Source organism: Elephantulus edwardii, unplaced genomic scaffold, assembly GCF_000299155.1.
Source record: "Elephantulus edwardii isolate Elephantulus edwardi_28Jun2011 unplaced genomic scaffold, EleEdw1.0 scaffold00048, whole genome shotgun sequence".
NCBI classification, from domain to species: domain Eukaryota; kingdom Metazoa; phylum Chordata; class Mammalia; order Macroscelidea; family Macroscelididae; genus Elephantulus; species Elephantulus edwardii.
The window spans coordinates 13,124,109-13,144,113 of record NW_006399798.1 but is presented as its reverse complement, the minus strand read 5'-3'; the positions used below and the strand labels follow the sequence as shown (position 1 = coordinate 13,144,113).

The window sequence follows — 20,005 nt, the reverse complement described above, 5'->3', positions numbered from 1 at the left end:
TGTCTGACACTCTCAAGCCCATTGCTGTAGTCACTGTGTCAATCTGACTGTCATTTGAGGACTTAAGGGTTTGCTGTCCAGAACGGTTTCACCACACATTAACTTACTTTGTCATGTGGATGGGCAGGAATATGCAACTATAATTGGTTTTGTAGTGTTGATGCTGTTGACGGGGACAGGTCCCCTTTGTGTAGTTTGTAACAGTCAGATATGGCCGTCTCCATGCAGCCCTTGCTCTTTGCCCAACTGCCAATCTGGGCTCTACCCTCTAAAACTTATCTATCCATGTTCCTCTATTATTCACAGGGTTTTCAGAGGCTTGTTATTTCAGAAGTGGATAGCCAAGCCTGCTTCCTAGTCTGTCTTAATCTGGAAGCTCCACAAAAGCCTATTCACCATGAGTGACCCCTCTGGCATTTGACATACTGGTGGCACAACTTTCAGCATCACAGCAACCCATAAGTCACCTCAGTACAGAAAACAGACAGACAAGTGATGTACTAGAATACACTTGAGAATCAGATTTTGTGATTTTTTTTTACTCTAATATATAATCATCCCTAACTCTATTAACACTAGGTAACATTCTTCAATAAATGGTAAATAAAAAATGAAACAGTGTAAAAAAAAATATTTGTTAGGAAATGGTAAAGTCCAAGAGAGAGTTTGCAAGCATAAGAAACAAGTAAAATGTAACTTTCTAATGTGTTTCAGCAAGAAAAAGTAAAGCTGCTGTTTTGGTGTAAATTTGCCAGTTACAGCTAGCGGTGATTTTCTTGTCAACAATCTTGGGACTGTGAACTATGCAGAGGAGATCTGTTGTAGGACAACCGATCATGTATGAATATCATTTTCTATTAAGTTTAAATATTTTGCAAATTAGGTTTCTGAATCAGAAAAAGCTTTTTTGAAAATCTGTTCTGAGCCTCACTGAAGGCCATATTATTTCTAAAAATACTTTTTAAAAAATATTTTCAATTATGCTAAGAATAACCAAGTACAGATCCAAATACGTTCATTACAAGTATATCTGATCACAGGTAGAAGAATTCTTTTTCTTTAACTTGTTTGGTAATCCTTGCAGGATTATTTCACTAAGAATTGTGTCAACATTCTTCATTATCATATGTTGCTGCAATGTGCCATCAAGTCAAAACTAACTGAGAACTGACCTGCATTTTGGACTTTTAGAGGCAGTAAATTGCAATGGAAGAAGTTGCCTATCTCTGTCCAGTGGAACAACTAGTAGACTCAAACCACGTACCTTTGGGTTGACAGGGCAGGTCCCTACCACTGAGTCACCAGAGCTCCCAAGTTATCACATATAACTGACTAAAATTTAGATACTATAATTCTTTCTGAAGAGGGATTGTAGGCTTCTAATGTTTTATTTTACTCAAAATGAATTCTGAGATGAAACATGTTTCTTTAAAAATCTCTGCTGCTATTTTATTTTATAATAAGCAGAGTAAGTCTGAATAATTTTTAAAAACATCTAGTACACCTAAAACAACATTTCAGTTCTGTAATAAATTATTCGGTATTAATAAACAGCTTCGCTTAATTTCGATTTCATATAGACAAACCAGGCCTTTACCTTAAACAGATGTCTAAAATCCAATCCTCTAACCTTTCCTCCCTTTACCCTCAAAGCCAGCCAACACACGTTCACAGACCTTCACACATTCTCACCAGTAGAGTTTTGAAGAAGCAGATTTGTTTTGTATTTATGTGGTTTATCTTCAGGTTTCAGGAAATACAAGTCTGGAGCAAGTTTTATAGGAGTCACTGCATTTTTAAAAGAGTGATGCACAAAAAACATAAAAATCTGAACTGCAAAAAATATTAAAAGCAGAAGCAACCTGAAAAGAAAAGAGAATTGAGAGGGTCAGTTCCCACTGGGATGAGAATTTTGTCCAAGTGCCCCTTCCATGCAATCACTGAAAAGAAAACAGGGGAAGGGATTTACAAAAGGAGAATTTCAACTCCCCAAAATGATGCCATGTCCATTAGCTGACAGAAAGTCACTATTAAGCAACAAAACCAAAAGTTCTAGAAGTATTTTCTAGATCAGAGTCCTGAATTTTTTTAGAACATGCAAATATATTGTTATAATTTAAAAATTAGAACACTATCACTTTTTGGGTCTAGTCTATAGAAAGAATCATTTCTAGCACTGTATTTTGGTCATTTACTTCACATATATTGACAGTGCTATTTCAGATACAAGGAAGAAAATAAAAATACAACAATCTATTGAATGATTGGTATCATTGAAATAATCAAGTTTTATTCTAATCACAATTTAATCACATTAACTAAAAATGCTCCTTTCTCACAGAAGGTGTACCACATTGACTTACAAGGACCACCATTTTCACTAGATCAAGCAAATAATTCTATCACCCATTCAAATGTTCTTTTATATGAAAGACCACTACTTGTCCTGAAAAATACCCCTACAATTTATGTGATAGGTAGGTTCAAGAAGTTGGTACACAGCTAAGATTATCAGACTTCCTTTAGCATATAATAATATTGGGACAGTCCATACTATGTACAAATCAGTGATAAGCTGTCTCTGTTGTTACGTGCCTTCTAGTTGGAATCAACTCACAGAGCCAAGCCAAAGGTGGTGCCTCTTTGGTGGTTCAAATCCATCATCAACTCCTTGGGAGAAAGACAAGCAATTCCCTCCCTCGTGATTTACAGCCTCCCCAAAACTCCCTGGTGGTGCAGCGATGCTGTTGTTGCTATGTACTGTCAAGTCAGAACCAACTTATAGTTGACCCTCCAGTGTGTTTTCAAAGGCTGGGAATAATGTGGGAGGAGACCGCACATCCTTCTCCCTCAGAGCTGCCAGTGGATTTGAACTACGTGTCTTTTTGGGTTTGCCACACCAGCTCCTCACCGCTAGGCCACAGAGGCCTGAGTCGGGTCCAGCCCAATGGCAATGAGTTGAGTACTCATCATGCTGGCTTACAGTATATTTTTTTTGTTCAGTAGCACTAACATGTTGGAAGGAGGAGTGGCGTCCACTTCCATAATAGCTTGCCTCTGGAAATCCTATGAACCTGGAGAGAGGATGAAAGGCACCCAAGCGTCGAGGACTCTCCTTCATAGGGTCGCTATGAGTCGCCTGCAACTTGACAGCACTTAACAACAACAACAACAATACTAACATGAGAGCAAATCAGACACGTCACTGACAGATTAAATAAACCTGATAGATTAAAAACATAAGACAGACAGATTAAACATTTTCAAACTTATAACCACTGTCTTCTTCTTGACTACGAAGCTTTATTTCTAGTGCCTCTGTGGAGCTCACAAAATAGGGGTGTGGGGTGTGAATACAGTTAAAGCACATTACTACAAATCACACTCACTAACACACAGCCCCAGGGGAACTGAGAGGGACTAAAGGTGAGCTAAGCTGTCATTATTATCTCAGTGGGGCCAGCTATGGGCTGTTCTTCATATCTCTGCTTTGTCTCTTGCCACTTACAAAAGGTGGTTAATAAGTATCATCTAGTGCAAAAATGGTAAGTACATAAATCCAAAATAAACTCTGGAAAGTAAAGCAAATCTTCTTGTTTTGCATTACATTATTATTAGTGTTAGGTGCTGTCCCACCAACCAATACCCTGCTGAGAGTGGGCCCACTGTGACAGCCCGGGTGCGGGTCCATCTCTTACTAAAGGCGCCCCTCCTTTTCCCTGACCCTCCACTTCACTAAGCATGAAGTCCTTTTCCAAAGACTGGTCCCCCCGATCACATGTTCAAAGTGCTTCAGATGAATTCCTGCCATCCTCGTGTCTCAGGTGCACTCCGATTTGTTTATTCTTCTGGCAGTATATTCAGTGTGGTGGTGGTGGTGTTGTTATAGTGCACCATCAAGCTGGAACAGACCAAGCTGACCTTGCGGTGGGTTTTCAGAGGCAGTTAATTACAACAAGAGGAGATTGCCCACCCTTCTCCCGTGGAGCATCTGGTGGATTTGAACTGTGTACCTTTGGCATTGCAGTGCAGCTTCTTGCCATTAGGCCACCAGTGCTTCATAGCCAATATGAATTGTATTTAATAAATTTAATTAAAAATAAATATTTCAATACACAGATATAAATCTATTTAATGAGTATCTATATAAACACTTTCATATATTTACTCAAATTTAAATTAATTAAATATAATTAGTATTAAATAAACTGTCAGAAGAATGAACAAATCTGCCTTGGAAGATGTGTAATCAGATATTCTTTGCCTATATCAGAATTTAAAAACATCAATTCTAAGGGTACCCTGTGTAATTACTCAGTCACAAAAAGGATAGTTATTTTTCCTTTGCCCTTTAGAAATTAGAGCTTAAACTTGTAAAACTACAAAGATTATTTATATATGTCCTAGAGAGGGTTAAACCAGGCTACTCCTTGGAGGCAAGGATTCTGGGGCTTCGTCTGACATACTTTGGACATGTTGTAAGGAGAGACAGGTCTTTAGAGAGGGACATCATGCTGGGTAGAGTAGAGGGACAGCACAGGAGGGGAAGACCCTCTATGAGGTGGATTGATTCAGTGACTGGGGTACTCGGGATGGGTGTGTCAGAGGCAATGAGATTGGCACAGGATAGAGCAGGGTTTAGGGCTGTTGTACATAGGGTCGCTATGAGTCGCAAATGACTCAACGGCACTTAACAACAACAACAACAACTGCATTTAAAATATTAACATGGTAAATCACATTTGGTATGGAATGAAAAAAAAAAAAAGAAAAAACTCCTTTGACAAAAGAATGCGTATACTTACACTGATCTCACCGATTTACTTTCACGTTTCAGGGTGAGAAGATGAAACTTCGCTACTGTGAACACCTGCTGTTTCCAAAGGCTCATGGTGCTCATGAGAGAAGCCTTGGTCTCGGAGAGAATGAGTAAGCTCTGCTCCATTTCATCAAAAGCTTTTGAGTCTGTATCTTCCTCTGCTGGCTGCTGCGTGAATACACTGTAATCTATTTGCCAAAACAAACAAAAAGAGGCCAGACAGGAAATTGTGGCATACTCCTTAGAAAGAGAAAAAGCTTTCTTGAAAGCTGTAACTTTGAAACTTCTCTGGCAATGATGTGGAGAAGGTAGAACTCTCCTGCACTTCTGCATTACCTACTAAAGCTGAATAAACACGTATCTTACGACCCAGGAAATCCTTCAGTAGTACAAACTTCACAGAAATGTATACAGAGGTTCAACAAGATGTCTGTGCAAGAGAGTCCCCAGTACCCTTATGCAAAAGAGTCATAAGCTGCAAAGATCGAATTATCCATCAACAAACAGGCAAATGGCTACGTTGTGAAACAGTGTTATAATGCAACTGTATAAAATGCTGAATGGTGAATGACTGTACAGCTACACATAACAGCACTGCTGAATTTTACAAACATAATGCTGAGTAAAAGAAGTCAGAAGGGAAAGAGACAATTTCATGAGTCTGTTAGTCCACAAAACAGCAAAACTAACTGACAGAAATCAGGATATGTTCTTTTTATAAGGTCGCTCAACATTTATGCAAAATGTGAATTTGGAGAGAATCAAGACTTTTACTACAAACGATCATCCGTTTCCTTGACTCACAACCATCTTATAAATCATCAAATACGGGAAAAATACTTTGAACTGACATTTGCCTCAAACTTCACAGATCCGCCTCTGGTTCTTACCACACCACTGAAATTGCTCATGGAGGTCATTACTGTCTTCGCTACTAAATCCCTTACTCTTTTTTGTTGCCATCTTTTCAGTCCTCATTCCATTCCACACATGCTAACAAACAGCTCATCTCTTCTACTTCTTGAAATTACTTACTTTCTTGCATCTCCACTCTTGAGAGAGAACCATTAGTTGCTCCTTTTAAGTGACGTCTTATATCTCTGCTTTTTTTGTGATTCATTCGTAATTTACAAAAAGTTTTTTTTTAAAATGAAAATTAGACTCTGATAGCTTCATATTGTGAAAAGAAAATAAAGCCATTTTTTCCCCTATTCTTAAGGTCTAACCTAATCTTTCCCCTGGCCAACTGATCTCTTTGGGTCCTATACACTCCTTAGTTTTCTCAGCTCTGGTTCGAATCTACCAGCTGCTTTATAGGAGAAAGATGACATGGAGGTCAATGTCCTCTGGCATGATTTGTTGTTGTTATGTGCCGTCGAGTCGCTTGCGACTCATAGCGACCCTATGTACAATGGCCCTAAACTCTGCTCTGTCCTGTGCCAAACGCACTGTCTCTGACACTCCCATCCCAATTATCCCAGTCACTGAATCAATCCACCTCATAGAGGGCCTTCCCCTCCTGTGCCGTCCCTCCACCCTCCCAAGCATGATGTCCTTCTCCAAGGACCGGTCTCTCCTTACAACATGTCCCGCATGATTTACAGCCTCTGAAAACCTGCTGGAAACCAGCTATACATCGTTTCTAACTCAACGGCCACGAGGGGGTCTCCTCGGTTCTACACCCACCTGCTCCAGTCTACCACCTGATCTCACTGAGTACTACCTTCTCCTGGGCTCTCTCAGCTCTAATTATTTTGACCTTTTCCTTAACCCTCCTTTTTCTATTAAGAGCTCTGCATTAGCAATTCCTTGTGTCTGAAACGCTCTGTCCTAATATCTTTATCTTCTAGATCTTTTTCTGTCATATGTGTCTCATTGTGAATGTCGTATCAACAAAGCCCCATTGGCCTTACCATCTAAACCAGCAGCCTCCCAAGATTATTGAATTATTTCCTTCATAACTCTTATCACTACCAGAAAATATCTCGATTACTTATTTACCTCTGTATTTTTCTCCTTACTCCCTCAAAATTCTACAAATGTAACACACTCATGTAATTATTGCGTGGTTCAATTCCAAAAATGGTTGGTTTGCTTCTTTACCTGCTTGGTCAATTTCTGCTTCAACTTCCAGCTTTAAGAATACATCTTCCAAAGTTGTCATGGAAACACCGTAAGAAATAACACCCAAACTAGAATGAGTGTCTAAAGCAGAAAACAGACCTAAAAGGGGGAAAAAACAATGTAAAAGACTATAGGTAAGCATAATTCCATTAATTTTAAGAAATACAGAACTAGAGTTATCTAGATAGCACAGCGATTCACAGTCTGGTCTTCAAACTCCTTTCTCACTCTTAGAAATCACTACAGTTTCAATAAGAGGATATTGTTTTTCATTTTTGCAATCTCTTTAATGTCCATTCTTTTTCTAGAATGCAGACACATTCACTTCTGTGTTCAATCTACTATGACGGTGCACCTCACATGGTCCCTGGAGAACACCACTGAACGCACGTAAGAGACCTCTGATATCGTGTGTGTTGAGTATAACATTAGTCCTTAAGTCAAAAAAATGTGACTGCACGAATTCCAATAAAGAATCATCTCCTGAGGGATTCCTAGAGTGCACTGAAAGCCTGTGTGACAAGTTATCAAGACATCTGCGGGGCAACAAAATATGAGGCTAAGAGCAAGAGTCCTAGGATGAGTGAGTTTGGGTCCAAAATTCAGCCTGATCATTTTCTGCCTCATTTCAGTGAACTTACCTTTCTATGCTTCAATTTTCTCAGTTACAAAGTGGAAATACGACACAACAGTCTTTACCATTGCACAGTTCTTGAGATACTGTGATAATCATTAAATGAAGAATTGTGAAAGCCTAGACTAGCATCTCACATACAATTAGTGTTACTTACTAAAACTGAGGATAGGTAAGTAAGTAGACAGAATAACAAGAATTAAATTCTCTTATATGTTTGCATCAAGTTAATGAAAGATTTCTTTTTAGAACTGATAGGCCTGATACAATTTTATATAATCATGAAATAGATGCTGTGGAAACTCTTGACAACACATACACCCACTGCCAAAGAATCTATTCTGCCTCATCGTGGCACCATCGGGCTTATTGGGCTGTAAACCTTTCGGGTAGGAGACTGCTAGCCTGCTGCCCAGGAACAGCTGGCAGATTCACTGGCCTTCTGGTCAGCAGCCCCACAGAGTGCTAATGCCCTCTGCCACCAGAGACCCTTGAACAGCATAGACACACTAGTAATAGTCCTCTTCTACTAAGAGATTCTCAAACAGAGGAAGATATTTGAATTCCTTATGATGAAGCAGGAAAATATCACCTCAATAAATAATTCCTTGCAAAGATGTCAGTCTGGAGACTAAGGTGTGCCTGATACATGCCATGGTCTTCGTAATCACTTATTATGCATAGGAGAGCTGGACAATGATTAGGGAGGCTAGAAGGAGAATTGATGCCTTTGAGCTGTGGTGTTGGAGAAGAGCATTGAATATACCATGGACTGCTAGGAAAACAAACAGGTTAATCCTGGAGAGGGTTAAACCAGGCTGCTCCTTGGAGGCAAGGATTCTGAGGCTTTGCCTGACATACTTTGGACATGTTGCAAGAGGGACCAGTCCTTGGAGAGGGAAGTCATGCTTGGGAGGGTAGAGGGACAGCGCAGGAGGGGAAGGGCCTCTATGAGGTGGACTGATTCAGTGACTGGGGTAATAATGGGGGCAGATGTATCAGAGATAGTGAGATTGGCACAGGATAGGGCAGACTGTTGTACATAGTGTCGCTTTGAGTCATAGGCTATTTGATGGCACATAACAACAACAACAACAACCACCACCATATAATTCATTATGAAATCATGAAACTGCCAAAGAGCTTGATATATACACAAACAACTATATACAGATAAACATACATGCCACTGTTGTTATGTGCCACGTCAAAACTCACAATTCACCCTCTCACGGGTTTCTAAGGCTCTAAATTGCCTGAAAGGAGACTGTCTATCTTCTCCTGATCCCTGTGCCTCTATACCTTTGTCGTGCAGCAGCTGGTAGATTCAAACTGATTAAAGGCATGGGCTTTGAGTTAACAGCACAACTTCCTACAGACAAGGTCACCAGATACAACAATATATATGCATATTCCCAGGAGGTCTCAAAATGAACTTGGAACACTTTCTTTCATTCTCCGTAACAGTTATTTTTTACGTATTGTTCAGTCATTTAAGGTTTCTGTACAGTGTTAGGGTGGCAGAACAGGGTCTGGTGACATAGTTTGTGAGAGGTGCCCTGCTAACTGGCAGTTCGAATCCACAAGCAGCTCTTTGGGAGAAAGTTGTGCAATTGTCTCCTGTCCAAGTTTCAGCCTCAGAAACCCACTGGAAGGTGAGCCGTAAGTCAGCTCTGATTAGACAGCAGTGGGTTTGAGTACAGAACATTGTTGTTGTTACCGATTCTTAGCTGGCCCTCCTGTGGGTTTTCAGAGGCATTAAATCACCTGGAACCTACCCATCTTTCTCCCACAGAGCAGCTGGTGGATTTGAACCGTGTTCCTATTGAAAGGCAGTCCTGCTCCTTAACATTAGGCTACGAGATCTACTAATACAATACAATAGTCTGTCATATTTTTGTTTTCCAAAACCAAGAATAAAGGAGAAAGAGATAGTTAATTCTTGCCACATGGAGCATAAAATCATTACACTAAACAGTAAAAAGGGTAAAACAAAACAAAAATCTATTTTCAATGCAAGATCCTCATTCAACAACTGAGAAACACGAAGTGGGTAATACCTGAAAATTTGTCCATGTCCTTTAAAGGCAAGCTGTAGACGAGCTGCTGGTCATTCTGCTGTAACACAGTGGCTGCAGGTATGTGCTGTTTAACCAGTGAAGAGAGAGACTCGGTGGCACAGAACTGGTCTATGTACATGCTGGAGAGAAGCAGAAAGCACACGCAGACTCAGGGAGCCACGAGGGCCGGCAGTTCTGAATGTCGTAACCTAACTTCAGTGTCCTCAAAGACAGCGAGACATACACGAAGGCAAACCTTAACAACATTAACTACAGATGCAGACACAAGGACAATAAAGAATGAAGGTAATACCTCAGACGGTAGCCAACGCCCCATTTACTTTTGAGAAAAATTGAAGAGCCAACACATTTCAACATTCCTTGGGATATGACAGCTTTCCTATCTGCAAACAAGAGATTTACATGTCAACTTCCAAATGAATAACACGTTAATAATTGGCATTTATAGTTCATGGATTACCCCACGAGAGTTGCCTCTGTCATATCTCGGTAAATCACCCGAGCGCCCCATGTGAGGTTACCAGATTATTATCACTTGTCTTTCAGATGACACTAGATCAACAGGAAAATGCACTCGTTGACCACAATTCATGGTTAGCAAGTGGCATTGCTGGAATGTACACCCAGACAGTCTGTCTCTACAACTCACTTTCTTTACACTGTACAAAATACCTCAGATCCTGCTTTAGACAGGGAAAGGAAAAACCAAACAAACAAGGGCTTTCACAATCAACTTTTAACTAAATGTAAAAACAATTTCAAAAAAAAAAGACAAAGGAATTACAACAAAAACAAAATGCTACTGAAGAGAGTCAGGGACCTGACTGATTTATCAAATGATTATATAACCCACTGTAGTTGAGTCGATTCTGGGACCCTAACGCTCTGAGCAGAACTGTCACAGTGGATTTCTGCAGCTGTAAATATTAACAGGCATTGATTGCCTCATTGGCTGGTGGGTTCAAACTGCTGATTAGCAGTTCAATACCAGAATTTTTAGATTATTTGTTGTTATTGATTGTCTTCGAGTCAAACATGACTCCTAGCGACCCTATGAACAAAAAGCCTGAAGCCCCTCTACAACTATTGACATTTATCAAAGTTCATAGAGTTTCTGGAGGCAAGTTATTTAGGAAGTGGATGCCACTCCTGCCTCCAAACCTGTCATAGTATGGTATTGTTTTTATGTGCCACTGAGCCGCCTGGGATGTACAGAAGCTCTGACCCCTTTCCTGTCCTGAGCCAGTCTCACTAACTCTGACACACCATACTCCATCGCCCCAGTTACTGTATCAATCCATCTCCTCTGGAGTCTCCCTCTCCTGTGCTGTCCATCCACCCTTCTGAGCATGATGTTCTTCTCCAAGGACCTATCTCTTCTGGCCACGGGCCCAAAGTAAGTGAGCCTTCAAGGAGAGACTTGGTTTCACCCCATTCGAGACAGACGTATTTGTTTTCTTGGCAGTCCATGGTATGTTTAAGACTCTTCTCCAGCACCACAACTTGAAGGCATCTATTCTTTTTCTGTCATCTGTAGTCATTGTCCACCTCTCTGAAGCATAACAAGTAATTGAGAAGACCATGGCCTGGGTTAGGTGCACCTTTGTATCTAGACTGACATCATTGCTCTTCAGCACTTTGGAGAGGTCCCTAACAGCAGATTTCCCCAATGGAATTCATCTTTTGATTTCCTAACTGCTGGTGTTAATTTAAGAGTTTTGATTGTGGATCCAAGCAAGCTGTAATTGTTAACAACCTCAATCTCTTCTCCATCTATTATGGTGCTGCCAATTGGTTCAGTGGTGAGTATCTTTGTCTTCTTGATGCTAAGCATCAATCCATATTGAAGACTATAGTCCTTGATCTTTTACAACAAGTACTTCAGGTCTTCTTCAGTTTCAGCAAGCAAGGTTGTGTCATCTGCATATTGTAGGGTGTTAATGAGTCTTCCTCCAATCTTGATGCCACATTCTTCCTCATAAAACCCTGCTTCCCAAATGATCTGTTCTGCATACAGACTGAAAAGGTATGGGGACAGGATGCATCCCTGACACACTTCTTTCTTGATTTTGAACCATGCAGTGTTTCCTTGCTCCATTCTGAGGACTGCTTCTTGATCCAAGTATAGGTTTAGCGTAAGGACAATCATGTGTTCTGAGATTCCCATTTTCTTCAAGGTTAGCCACAATTTATTGTGATCCACCCAGTCAACTGCCTCTGCATAGTCAATGTGACATAGACATTCTTCTGGTATTCTTGCTTCCTGCCAAGATCCATTTGACATTTAGATGATTTAGTAAGCAGAAAAAATATTGCTCAAGAATTTCTCTTAGACCTTGTCATTTGCTGATTTGAAACTTGGCTCTTTACACATGTATATGTATGTAAAATTATGCAGAAAAGAATTACAATTGGTCTGATGCTGCTATCCTTTGAAGGGCCTGCTAATAGGATTGTCCCTGGCTGCTGTGTGGAATCTTGATTTACTGGAGGAATCCCACTAATCCTAGAACAGGTAAGAGTGGTTCACTGTGTCTCATGATACAAATAACATGATCTCTGCTAAACAAGAGCTTTCTGCCTTTTGTTGCGTCCAGTAGAGTTGGAACCCACCCGTGGCTGACACTCCGGCAGGTTTTCAGAGCCATTTAATCACACAGGAGGCGGCTGCCTCAAGCTTCTCCCACAGAGCGGCTAGTCGATTCAAACCATGTGCTTTTGTGATTGCAACGCTGCCTCTTGCCACTTGGCCACCTCACTCACTGGCCATCGGGTTAATTCCGATGGGGAGCAAGCCTCCCTCCGGTGTTCTCATCTCAGTGGGAGGAGACGACTGTCTTTCTCCCATGGAGCTTCTGGGGGATTCAAACCTCCAGAGACACACATGTGCTTCTGGTTAGCAGCACAACAGGCTATGGACTTGTTACGTGGTTCACTCACTCACTCACTTGTTGTTGTTGAGTGGGAACCAACTCACAGCAGACCCTTCACTGAGTTTCTGAGAGAGTACATTTCATGAGAGGAGATTACCCATCTTTCTTCTCTGGAGCTGCTGGTGGATTTAAACCTCCAGAGGCCCACGGCCTTTTGATGCCTGGAGCACCCGGCTGCCGACGAGTCACATGACTAGCATCCATTCAGAATTAGGGGGGCATCTCGGCCGCTCTGGTGGGCCAGCCTGGAAGCACGCCTCCCTGGTGGTTCAAGTCCACCTGCTGCTCTGAGTGAGAAAGAGGAACAATCTCCTTGTCTGCAATGTCCAGCCTCACGAGGGCTACAGCGGGGCTGTCTGTGAGTCAGTTCTGACTGGGCAGCAGCTGGGTGAGCTGTGTAGCTCCCTGGGAAGGGGCTCCTGGAAGCATGTACCTGGGTTCCCTCCACACTCTGCTGCCAGGGATTCTCCCATGTGCTGACTTCCCTTTGTATTCTTCTGCTGTCAGAGCTCAGAGCTGTTAGTATAGCTGTGTACTCTGAGCTCACATAACAAATCACTATACTCAGGGCAGTCTGGGTTACCCTGAAGACAAAAATGAAGTTTGAAAGTGTTGAAATCATTTTGATGAGGAGTGTACAACACAAGCATCTTTCTTTATTCCTCAGGATTTTATGCCAAGTTCCTCTCCCTTTCAGCCCAATGGATTTATCTGTCAGAAATAAGGAAAATACCTCACCAGCAAGAATGTCAGCTTCATCCATGAAGTGAGTACTGAACACTGTCACCCGATTGGCTTTTCTGTATTTGAGAAGATTCCAGACAATATGGCGAGAGCAGGGGTCCATTCCGGCTGTCGGTTCATCCAGCAGTAGGATCTGTGTGGAAAGGAGCGGAGAGGAGCAGAAAATCCTCAGAAGAACGAAACAATTTCAAATTCTTTGGCTTACTGAAAATTTTCTCATGCCAGGTTCTTTTTTCCCAGCCAGAAATAAATATATTAGATCTGAGTTTTTCACCTATCTTTGAGTTATATATTTATTAAAAGCATCAGTTTAGTAGGTAAATATCTTACTAGGTGGACTTTTCTTTTTTTCAATTCTTTTTTTACTTTTTTTTATTAATTTTAATGACAGTTTACAGACACTTAGGGTTTCCAATCATTCATTGTTGCACTTTTTTCCCTGCCCACCCCTTCCCCCCAATTCACTCTTCTTGAAAAGAAAAACTCTTTCATCGTTATGCAATCCACCACCACCCCCAACCAGGTCCACTCTTCAAGTCTATGCAGTCTTCACTCTGGACTCCTGTCATGACAATAATACCCAATCACATATCCCTTTTAAACAGTTCTCTCCCTCATCTGTTTCAATGCAGTATACATCATTCCTCCTCTCCTTCTCTGTCTTCCCCCCAACCCCGATGTAAGTCCCATTAGGTTTACTTTTCAAAGGTCAGAATCTTTACTGCATAAGCCATAAATGTCATAAGAATCAGAGAAACAAAAAGAAATGAAGTACATGAGTTATTTGAAGAATCATATTTTATAGATGTAACAACTGCTTAGTAGTAAAGTGCTAACTTCAAGGGAAGCAATTTGTTCTAAACGCTTTCTTAATTTAAAATCTCGGCGGTAGTGGTTGGGGAGAAGATGAATGCTGACTCATCCTCACGCCCCGAAGCAGCGGAGAATGCAGAGGATGGTGGGGACAACAGTGACTCCTGGCAGGAAGCAGGGGCCTAGCAGCTTTCTTGGCGCAGAATACCTCTGCTGGCTCCGTTTCTGCAGTATTGGGAATGCACAAAACTTACTCAAGATCAAAGGAGAACTAAGTCAACTATTGGTCTGTACTCTTCCAAAGTAAAAGAGAAAAACCCCCAAGAGCCCCAGGAAGATAAGCAGTCTACAAGACACCACCTCACCTACTTTGGTAACAGAACTAGAAAGTCCCCAGTTCCCCCCTACAGACCATTTCCACCAGGGACAGACCCAGCTAGGTGGTCCCAGAGAGAACTGCAGGGGGGGCATGATGGAGACAAAGATAAACGAAAACTCAAACTCCCTTTTTTTGTTTTTTTGGTTGTTAGTAAGGTTATATTTTTTTTCCTTATCACTCAGATAACTAGAAAAGGACATAAGGCTACATGTCAATTATTCAAAATCTCCTTAAGGGAAAGTGTACATTTCTGCCTCTCCAGTACCTAGCAATACATGTGGCAAGAGTTAACTTCAAACTCATTGCCATCTAGTCACTTCTGACTCACAGTGACTCTATATGGAGTTTCCAGGACTGCAAATCTTTTTTTTTTTAATTAATTTTCATGAACGTTTACAGAGATTTTGGATTTTCATACATTCATTGTTGCATTTTTCTCCCTGCCCACCCCTCCCCCCAGTTCGCACATCTAAAAACTTCTCCAACAGAGTAAAAAGGGAAGCCACAGTTTGGGAAAAAATATTTGGTAATGACATGTTAGATAAGGGACTCATATCTAGAATTTAAAAAAATACTCGAGCACCACAACAAGATAAAGGTAAATAACCCAGTTGGAAAATGGGCACAGGATATGAACAGACACTTCACCAAAGAAGACAGTCAGATGGCCAACAAACACATGAAGAAATGTTCAAAATCCCTAGCTCTAAGAGAGATGCAAGTAAAAACAACTATGAGATATCATCATCTCAAACTCCTTTCAAAAGGGCCAGACTTAATGGACTAGTGGAAATAGCAGGAAATCCTGAAACTTATCACCCTGGAGACCCTTTGGGCTCAGCACACACGTTACTGTGGGAAGACACCTTTCGGCAAATGACAGAAGACTGGCTCAGAAAACAAACAGCAGGATCTGTGAGGACAACACTCCTCTGAAGAGTCATCGAAATGAACAGGAAAGACCAATGAAAATGGAAGTACCACAGTGGAAAGAATGAGAATATGGGGATATTGCAGAAAATGTAACCAATGTCACTGAAAAATCTGTACAAATTCTTAAATAAGAACCTAAGGTATTACATCTCCTTTCACCAAAAACAGAATAAATATTTTTTTAAGTAATAAAGCAACAGAAATAGGAACAAATTAAACCACTTTTGTGAGTTTTTTAATAATAAACTACTTTAAGGTATATTTTTAAGAAAAGTATAAAGAATAGAATATACATTGTAAGAAAAGTATAGAGAATAAAAAGGTAAAAAGATTCAACTATAATATAAATGTTATATTTTACTATATGTTTGTTATTCCAATCTCTTTTAAGGAAATAAAACATTACAGGTTCAACATCCTGCCTTTTTCATCCTAGAACTATTAATATAATAAACACATTGTACAGCTTTATCATTACAGCTGAAAAACCTTATTGTGTGATGGCTATGTTTATAGTAATTTATATTCTTTTACATATTTTTAATTGACATAAATATAGCCCACATGTTTTCTACAACCTGTTTCCTTTTCAGCATAATTTAAAATCATCCCATCAGCGAAAGGAACATTTGCTTACCTTAGGGTTCCCAAGTACAGCAATTCCTAAGGACAGCTTTCTTTTCTGACCACCGCTTAACTTTTTAGCTTGATTATCTTTGATCGCCTGCATGTCCAAATCCAGTAACACCTTCTGCACCTGTGAGTAAAGCGCGAACAAGGCTATTTTTAAAATCACACCATTTGTGTAATTATCAGCATTAATTTTAAAATATTCCAATTTTTAGATCAACTTTTAAAATGCTCTTTAGTATGGAATTTAGTTTTAACATATGTTCATATATCATCTTGAAATAGCAGATTGCAAGCTCCCTGAGGGAAATGTCTGTTTTACTTTTGTGACTCAGTGAATTAGCTAGGAAGAGATAAGAAGGGGTCACCATGTGTGTTGGGGAAAATGACAGATGCAAAAGAAAAGGGAGAAAAGATGACTGGTTACGTACACTGAAACATTTAGTCTCAATTCCACCTATTTCTTACAATGACTTTCTAGTATTGGCTCAGAAGAGACTGGGGGTTTGGGTTTTGTGTTTAGATTTTCAAACATATTTTTTACCATACAATACATTTCAAAAGGTTATTCATTTACACGAAACAAAAGGAGAGCTTTCTGTATGAGTAACCTACTTCTTGTATTATATTGTTGGCTGGTATTCCTTTGATTGAAGCCAAAATTGATAAGTTTTCTTCTACTGTCAGAACATCAAAGTGTATATCTAACTGTGGACAAATGCCAATCATTTTTCTTGCTTCAAACATTTCATCTATCTCTGAGACTCTGTGTCCATATATAGATGCAAACCCTAAAAGCAAAATATATTTACATTTATATTAAGTATATTATTTTAAAATTATATATACTTTAACTTCTCCTAATAACTGTTTGTTAACAGACATACAAGGCAACATTTGTATAAATGTGGATATGAAGCACCATCTTGACCATGTGCTTTCCCTCTTGCTGCAGAGTGATTCGCATTTCCAGGTCAGATACCAGTGCACAGAGCAAAGCACTCCAAGGCTCACGGTAAGCAGCACTGTCTTCCACTTACTTGTACTTCAAGTATATTCCTTTTGCTTACATTCCAGTAATCATTTATTTCCTTTCCAGGCCTTAAGAAATAGTGGAAAAGAGAAGCTAAAATTTTTCCTTTACTAATTCTGCTGTCTTAGGGAAATTGCTGTGAAAATGTCAGCTTTTCTCAGTTTTAAAACCAGCGATGATGCAATCATACAGTACTAATACCCACAATGCAGTCTGTGAACTGGAGCACCGAGGGGCATGGGCCCTGTGTGAACGCCAAGTGGCGTTCCCCCCTGGCTCTGCTTTCCCCCCACCAGCATCACACAAGCTTCTGGGCTTAGCAGTGATCCTCCACGTTTTGAGGAGGATGTGCTTTTGTGCTTAGCTCTCAGTCAGCAAGGTCTCCATCTCTAGATGTGATTGCACCTCTTTCCCCCTTTTCTAGCCTGGAGCTACCATGGAGTTCACCCTTCAGGAGCGTGGACACTGCCCTGCTTTGGTTCTGAAGACCATCATGGCTGCCAAGTGTGACTTAGATAAATTGTGAGTAATAACATTCACTACTTTTCCCTCTTTGTATTATTAACTTTTTGTTGTACTTCCTAATGGATATTTCTCTTTGATTTCTTCTGACTGTTATCACTAGTTTGGCTATGCATGGAAGCTGTGATGCACTTTATGGTAAGATCTGTTCAACAGACGGTAACATTTTTCAACAGAAGGTAGCATTACAACACTTCAGGTGCATTACATTAGCTATCACCACCTCCAAGCGAAAGCATGCACCGGTATGGTACCATACGTCAGACAGAAGTAAAGTGCAGTGCGTATACACAAGGCACTAAGATAGGTGTTTATGAGGACTATTGACATCTATGTATTATTACAGGTTATACAGGGGCTAGACAACAACATAGAGCTTCGGAGGACAAGTGTCTCACCCGTCAGCCAATGTGCTGGAGACAAAGGGAAGGAGGAAGACTCTCCGTGTTAAGATTTAAGGCCTCAGCAACCCACTGACGCACCATTATGAGATGGAACTGACACCAAAAGCCCTGAGCTGAGGTTTGAGGTGCACTCATGTGATACACTGGTGTGTGTATATATCTATACTGTACTATACCCAGAGATCACACCCTTGGGAACCCAAGGGCTGCCAGAAGCAGGAATTAACTCAGTGACAGTGGTATTAGGCTCCATAACCTTATGGAACCCTCGTGGCACAGGGATTAACATCTTTGGCTGCCTAGCCAAAAGGTCAATGGTTCAAACCCACTCCAGGGGAGAAAAATGTGGCAGTATGCTTCCAGAAATATTTACAACCTTAAAAACCCTGACGGAGTCACCCTGTGTACCCTGCCCTATGGGGTCCCTGTGAGTTGGAATTGCCTTAATTGAAGTGTGCCTGGTTTGGGTTATTAACCTTAAGGGCAGCTCTAAGGGGGGAAATGGGCAAGAACTGTGTTGTGTTACCAACAAAGAAGCAAGTGGTTCGAATCCACCAGTTGCTACGTGGGAGAAAGAGAGAGACTCTCCTCCTGTGCCATTTATTACCTCAGAAAACTCACTGGAAGGTCGGCTAGGAGTCCATTCTCATTCAACAGCGATGAGAGAGAGAGAGAGAGAATGGGGTCACAGATGTGGGTATGTGACTGAACACTGCTGTGTCATTATTATGTGGAGCATGACTGCACAGTCCACTCAATAACCACTACATCAATGTGACAATTTCTAGAACATCACAAAAAAAATTCTAAGTCTTCAGTAAAAACAAAATATTATCATTACATCAAATATTATCATCACAATTAGGAATGAACAAAAGCAAACTAATTTTGAGCTGGTTGAGCTGCATTTAAAAGATCGAAATGCAGATTTGACGTACGAAAATCAAGCCCTCACTTATATACCGTACTGGCTGTCCTTCTATTCGGTTACTGTGGATATATGGAAGAGTCATTCTGAATTCTCACCAGTAGGGAAAATCATCCATCAAAATTACACTTTCGTGGTAGTTCTCTTAACATTCTCTTTCAGTCAATAGTATTCAGTTGTATCGTTCTTCCTCTTTTCACATACTTTTACATATTTTAAACCCTGTATCTAGTTTCTCAACTTAAAACTATCTGTGGATTGATTTCATTTATTGTCAAATTAGTTACTTATTTATCCTTCCTTCAAAAGGAAGACACACACACATATATTTATTCATGAAAAAAGATGAAAGCAGGTACAAAATCGATCCTTTTATTGTTAAATATGAAAAAATCATTTTCAAATCTAACGAAAAATAATCTAAACTGTAGTTATGGAAAAAAACAATGGATAACTATCAATCAGGATAATTTTAAAATACAAATAATTATATTGTGATGTCTATATTAAAAATCCTAATAAAATTAAGTAAGAGATTTTATTTTGAAATCAGAAAACTCTCACCATCAGAAGGCGGACACAGTCCACAAAGGATATTCATGAGCGTACTCTTTCCTGTTCCACTGTGGCCAAGTAACGCAGTAATCTGACCCTCATATATGTCAAATGACAAGTCTATTTCAGGACAAACGAAGAAGAATCAATTATGATTTTCACTTACGTTCTGTCATGCAAAATAAATCATGATGTTTGAGCATTCTTAAAAGCAGGCAATAAATTCAAAGCCAGGTTTAACATTTTCTGTAATATTTTATACCAGTAAAAATCAAAATCAAACTTCTTTGTTATAGTTAATAAGAAGCAACAGGAGGACAAGTGAGATCAGACTTCTTTACACAACCACCAGGATTCAGGGAGCACGGAGGAGCTTTGGAGGCCTTCCCTGTACCCACCGTTGGAAACCCCTACAAGAATTTAATAAGCATAAAACCAAGTATTTCTTCTCACAGAAGCTATTTATGGGCATA

General features: G+C 40.2%; 1 protein-coding gene across 2 annotated transcripts in view; it reads right to left on the bottom strand.

The window, feature by feature from the left end:
* ABCA5 (ATP-binding cassette, sub-family A (ABC1), member 5) overlaps window positions 1-20,005 on the bottom strand; it is a 68,318-nt gene that overhangs the window by 28,117 nt on the left and 20,196 nt on the right. For both annotated transcript variants that reach the window (XM_006886252.1, XM_006886253.1), the window contains 9 exons: window positions 19,542-19,652; window positions 16,706-16,881; window positions 16,098-16,217; window positions 13,330-13,468; window positions 9,951-10,041; window positions 9,638-9,777; window positions 6,923-7,042; window positions 4,806-5,007; window positions 1,693-1,862 (listed from right to left, as the gene is read on the bottom strand). In XM_006886252.1, the coding sequence (XP_006886314.1) occupies window positions 1,693-1,862; window positions 4,806-5,007; window positions 6,923-7,042; window positions 9,638-9,777; window positions 9,951-10,041; window positions 13,330-13,468; window positions 16,098-16,217; window positions 16,706-16,881; window positions 19,542-19,652 (1,269 nt within the window). The remainder of the gene's footprint in view (window positions 1-1,692; window positions 1,863-4,805; window positions 5,008-6,922; window positions 7,043-9,637; window positions 9,778-9,950; window positions 10,042-13,329; window positions 13,469-16,097; window positions 16,218-16,705; window positions 16,882-19,541; window positions 19,653-20,005) is intronic.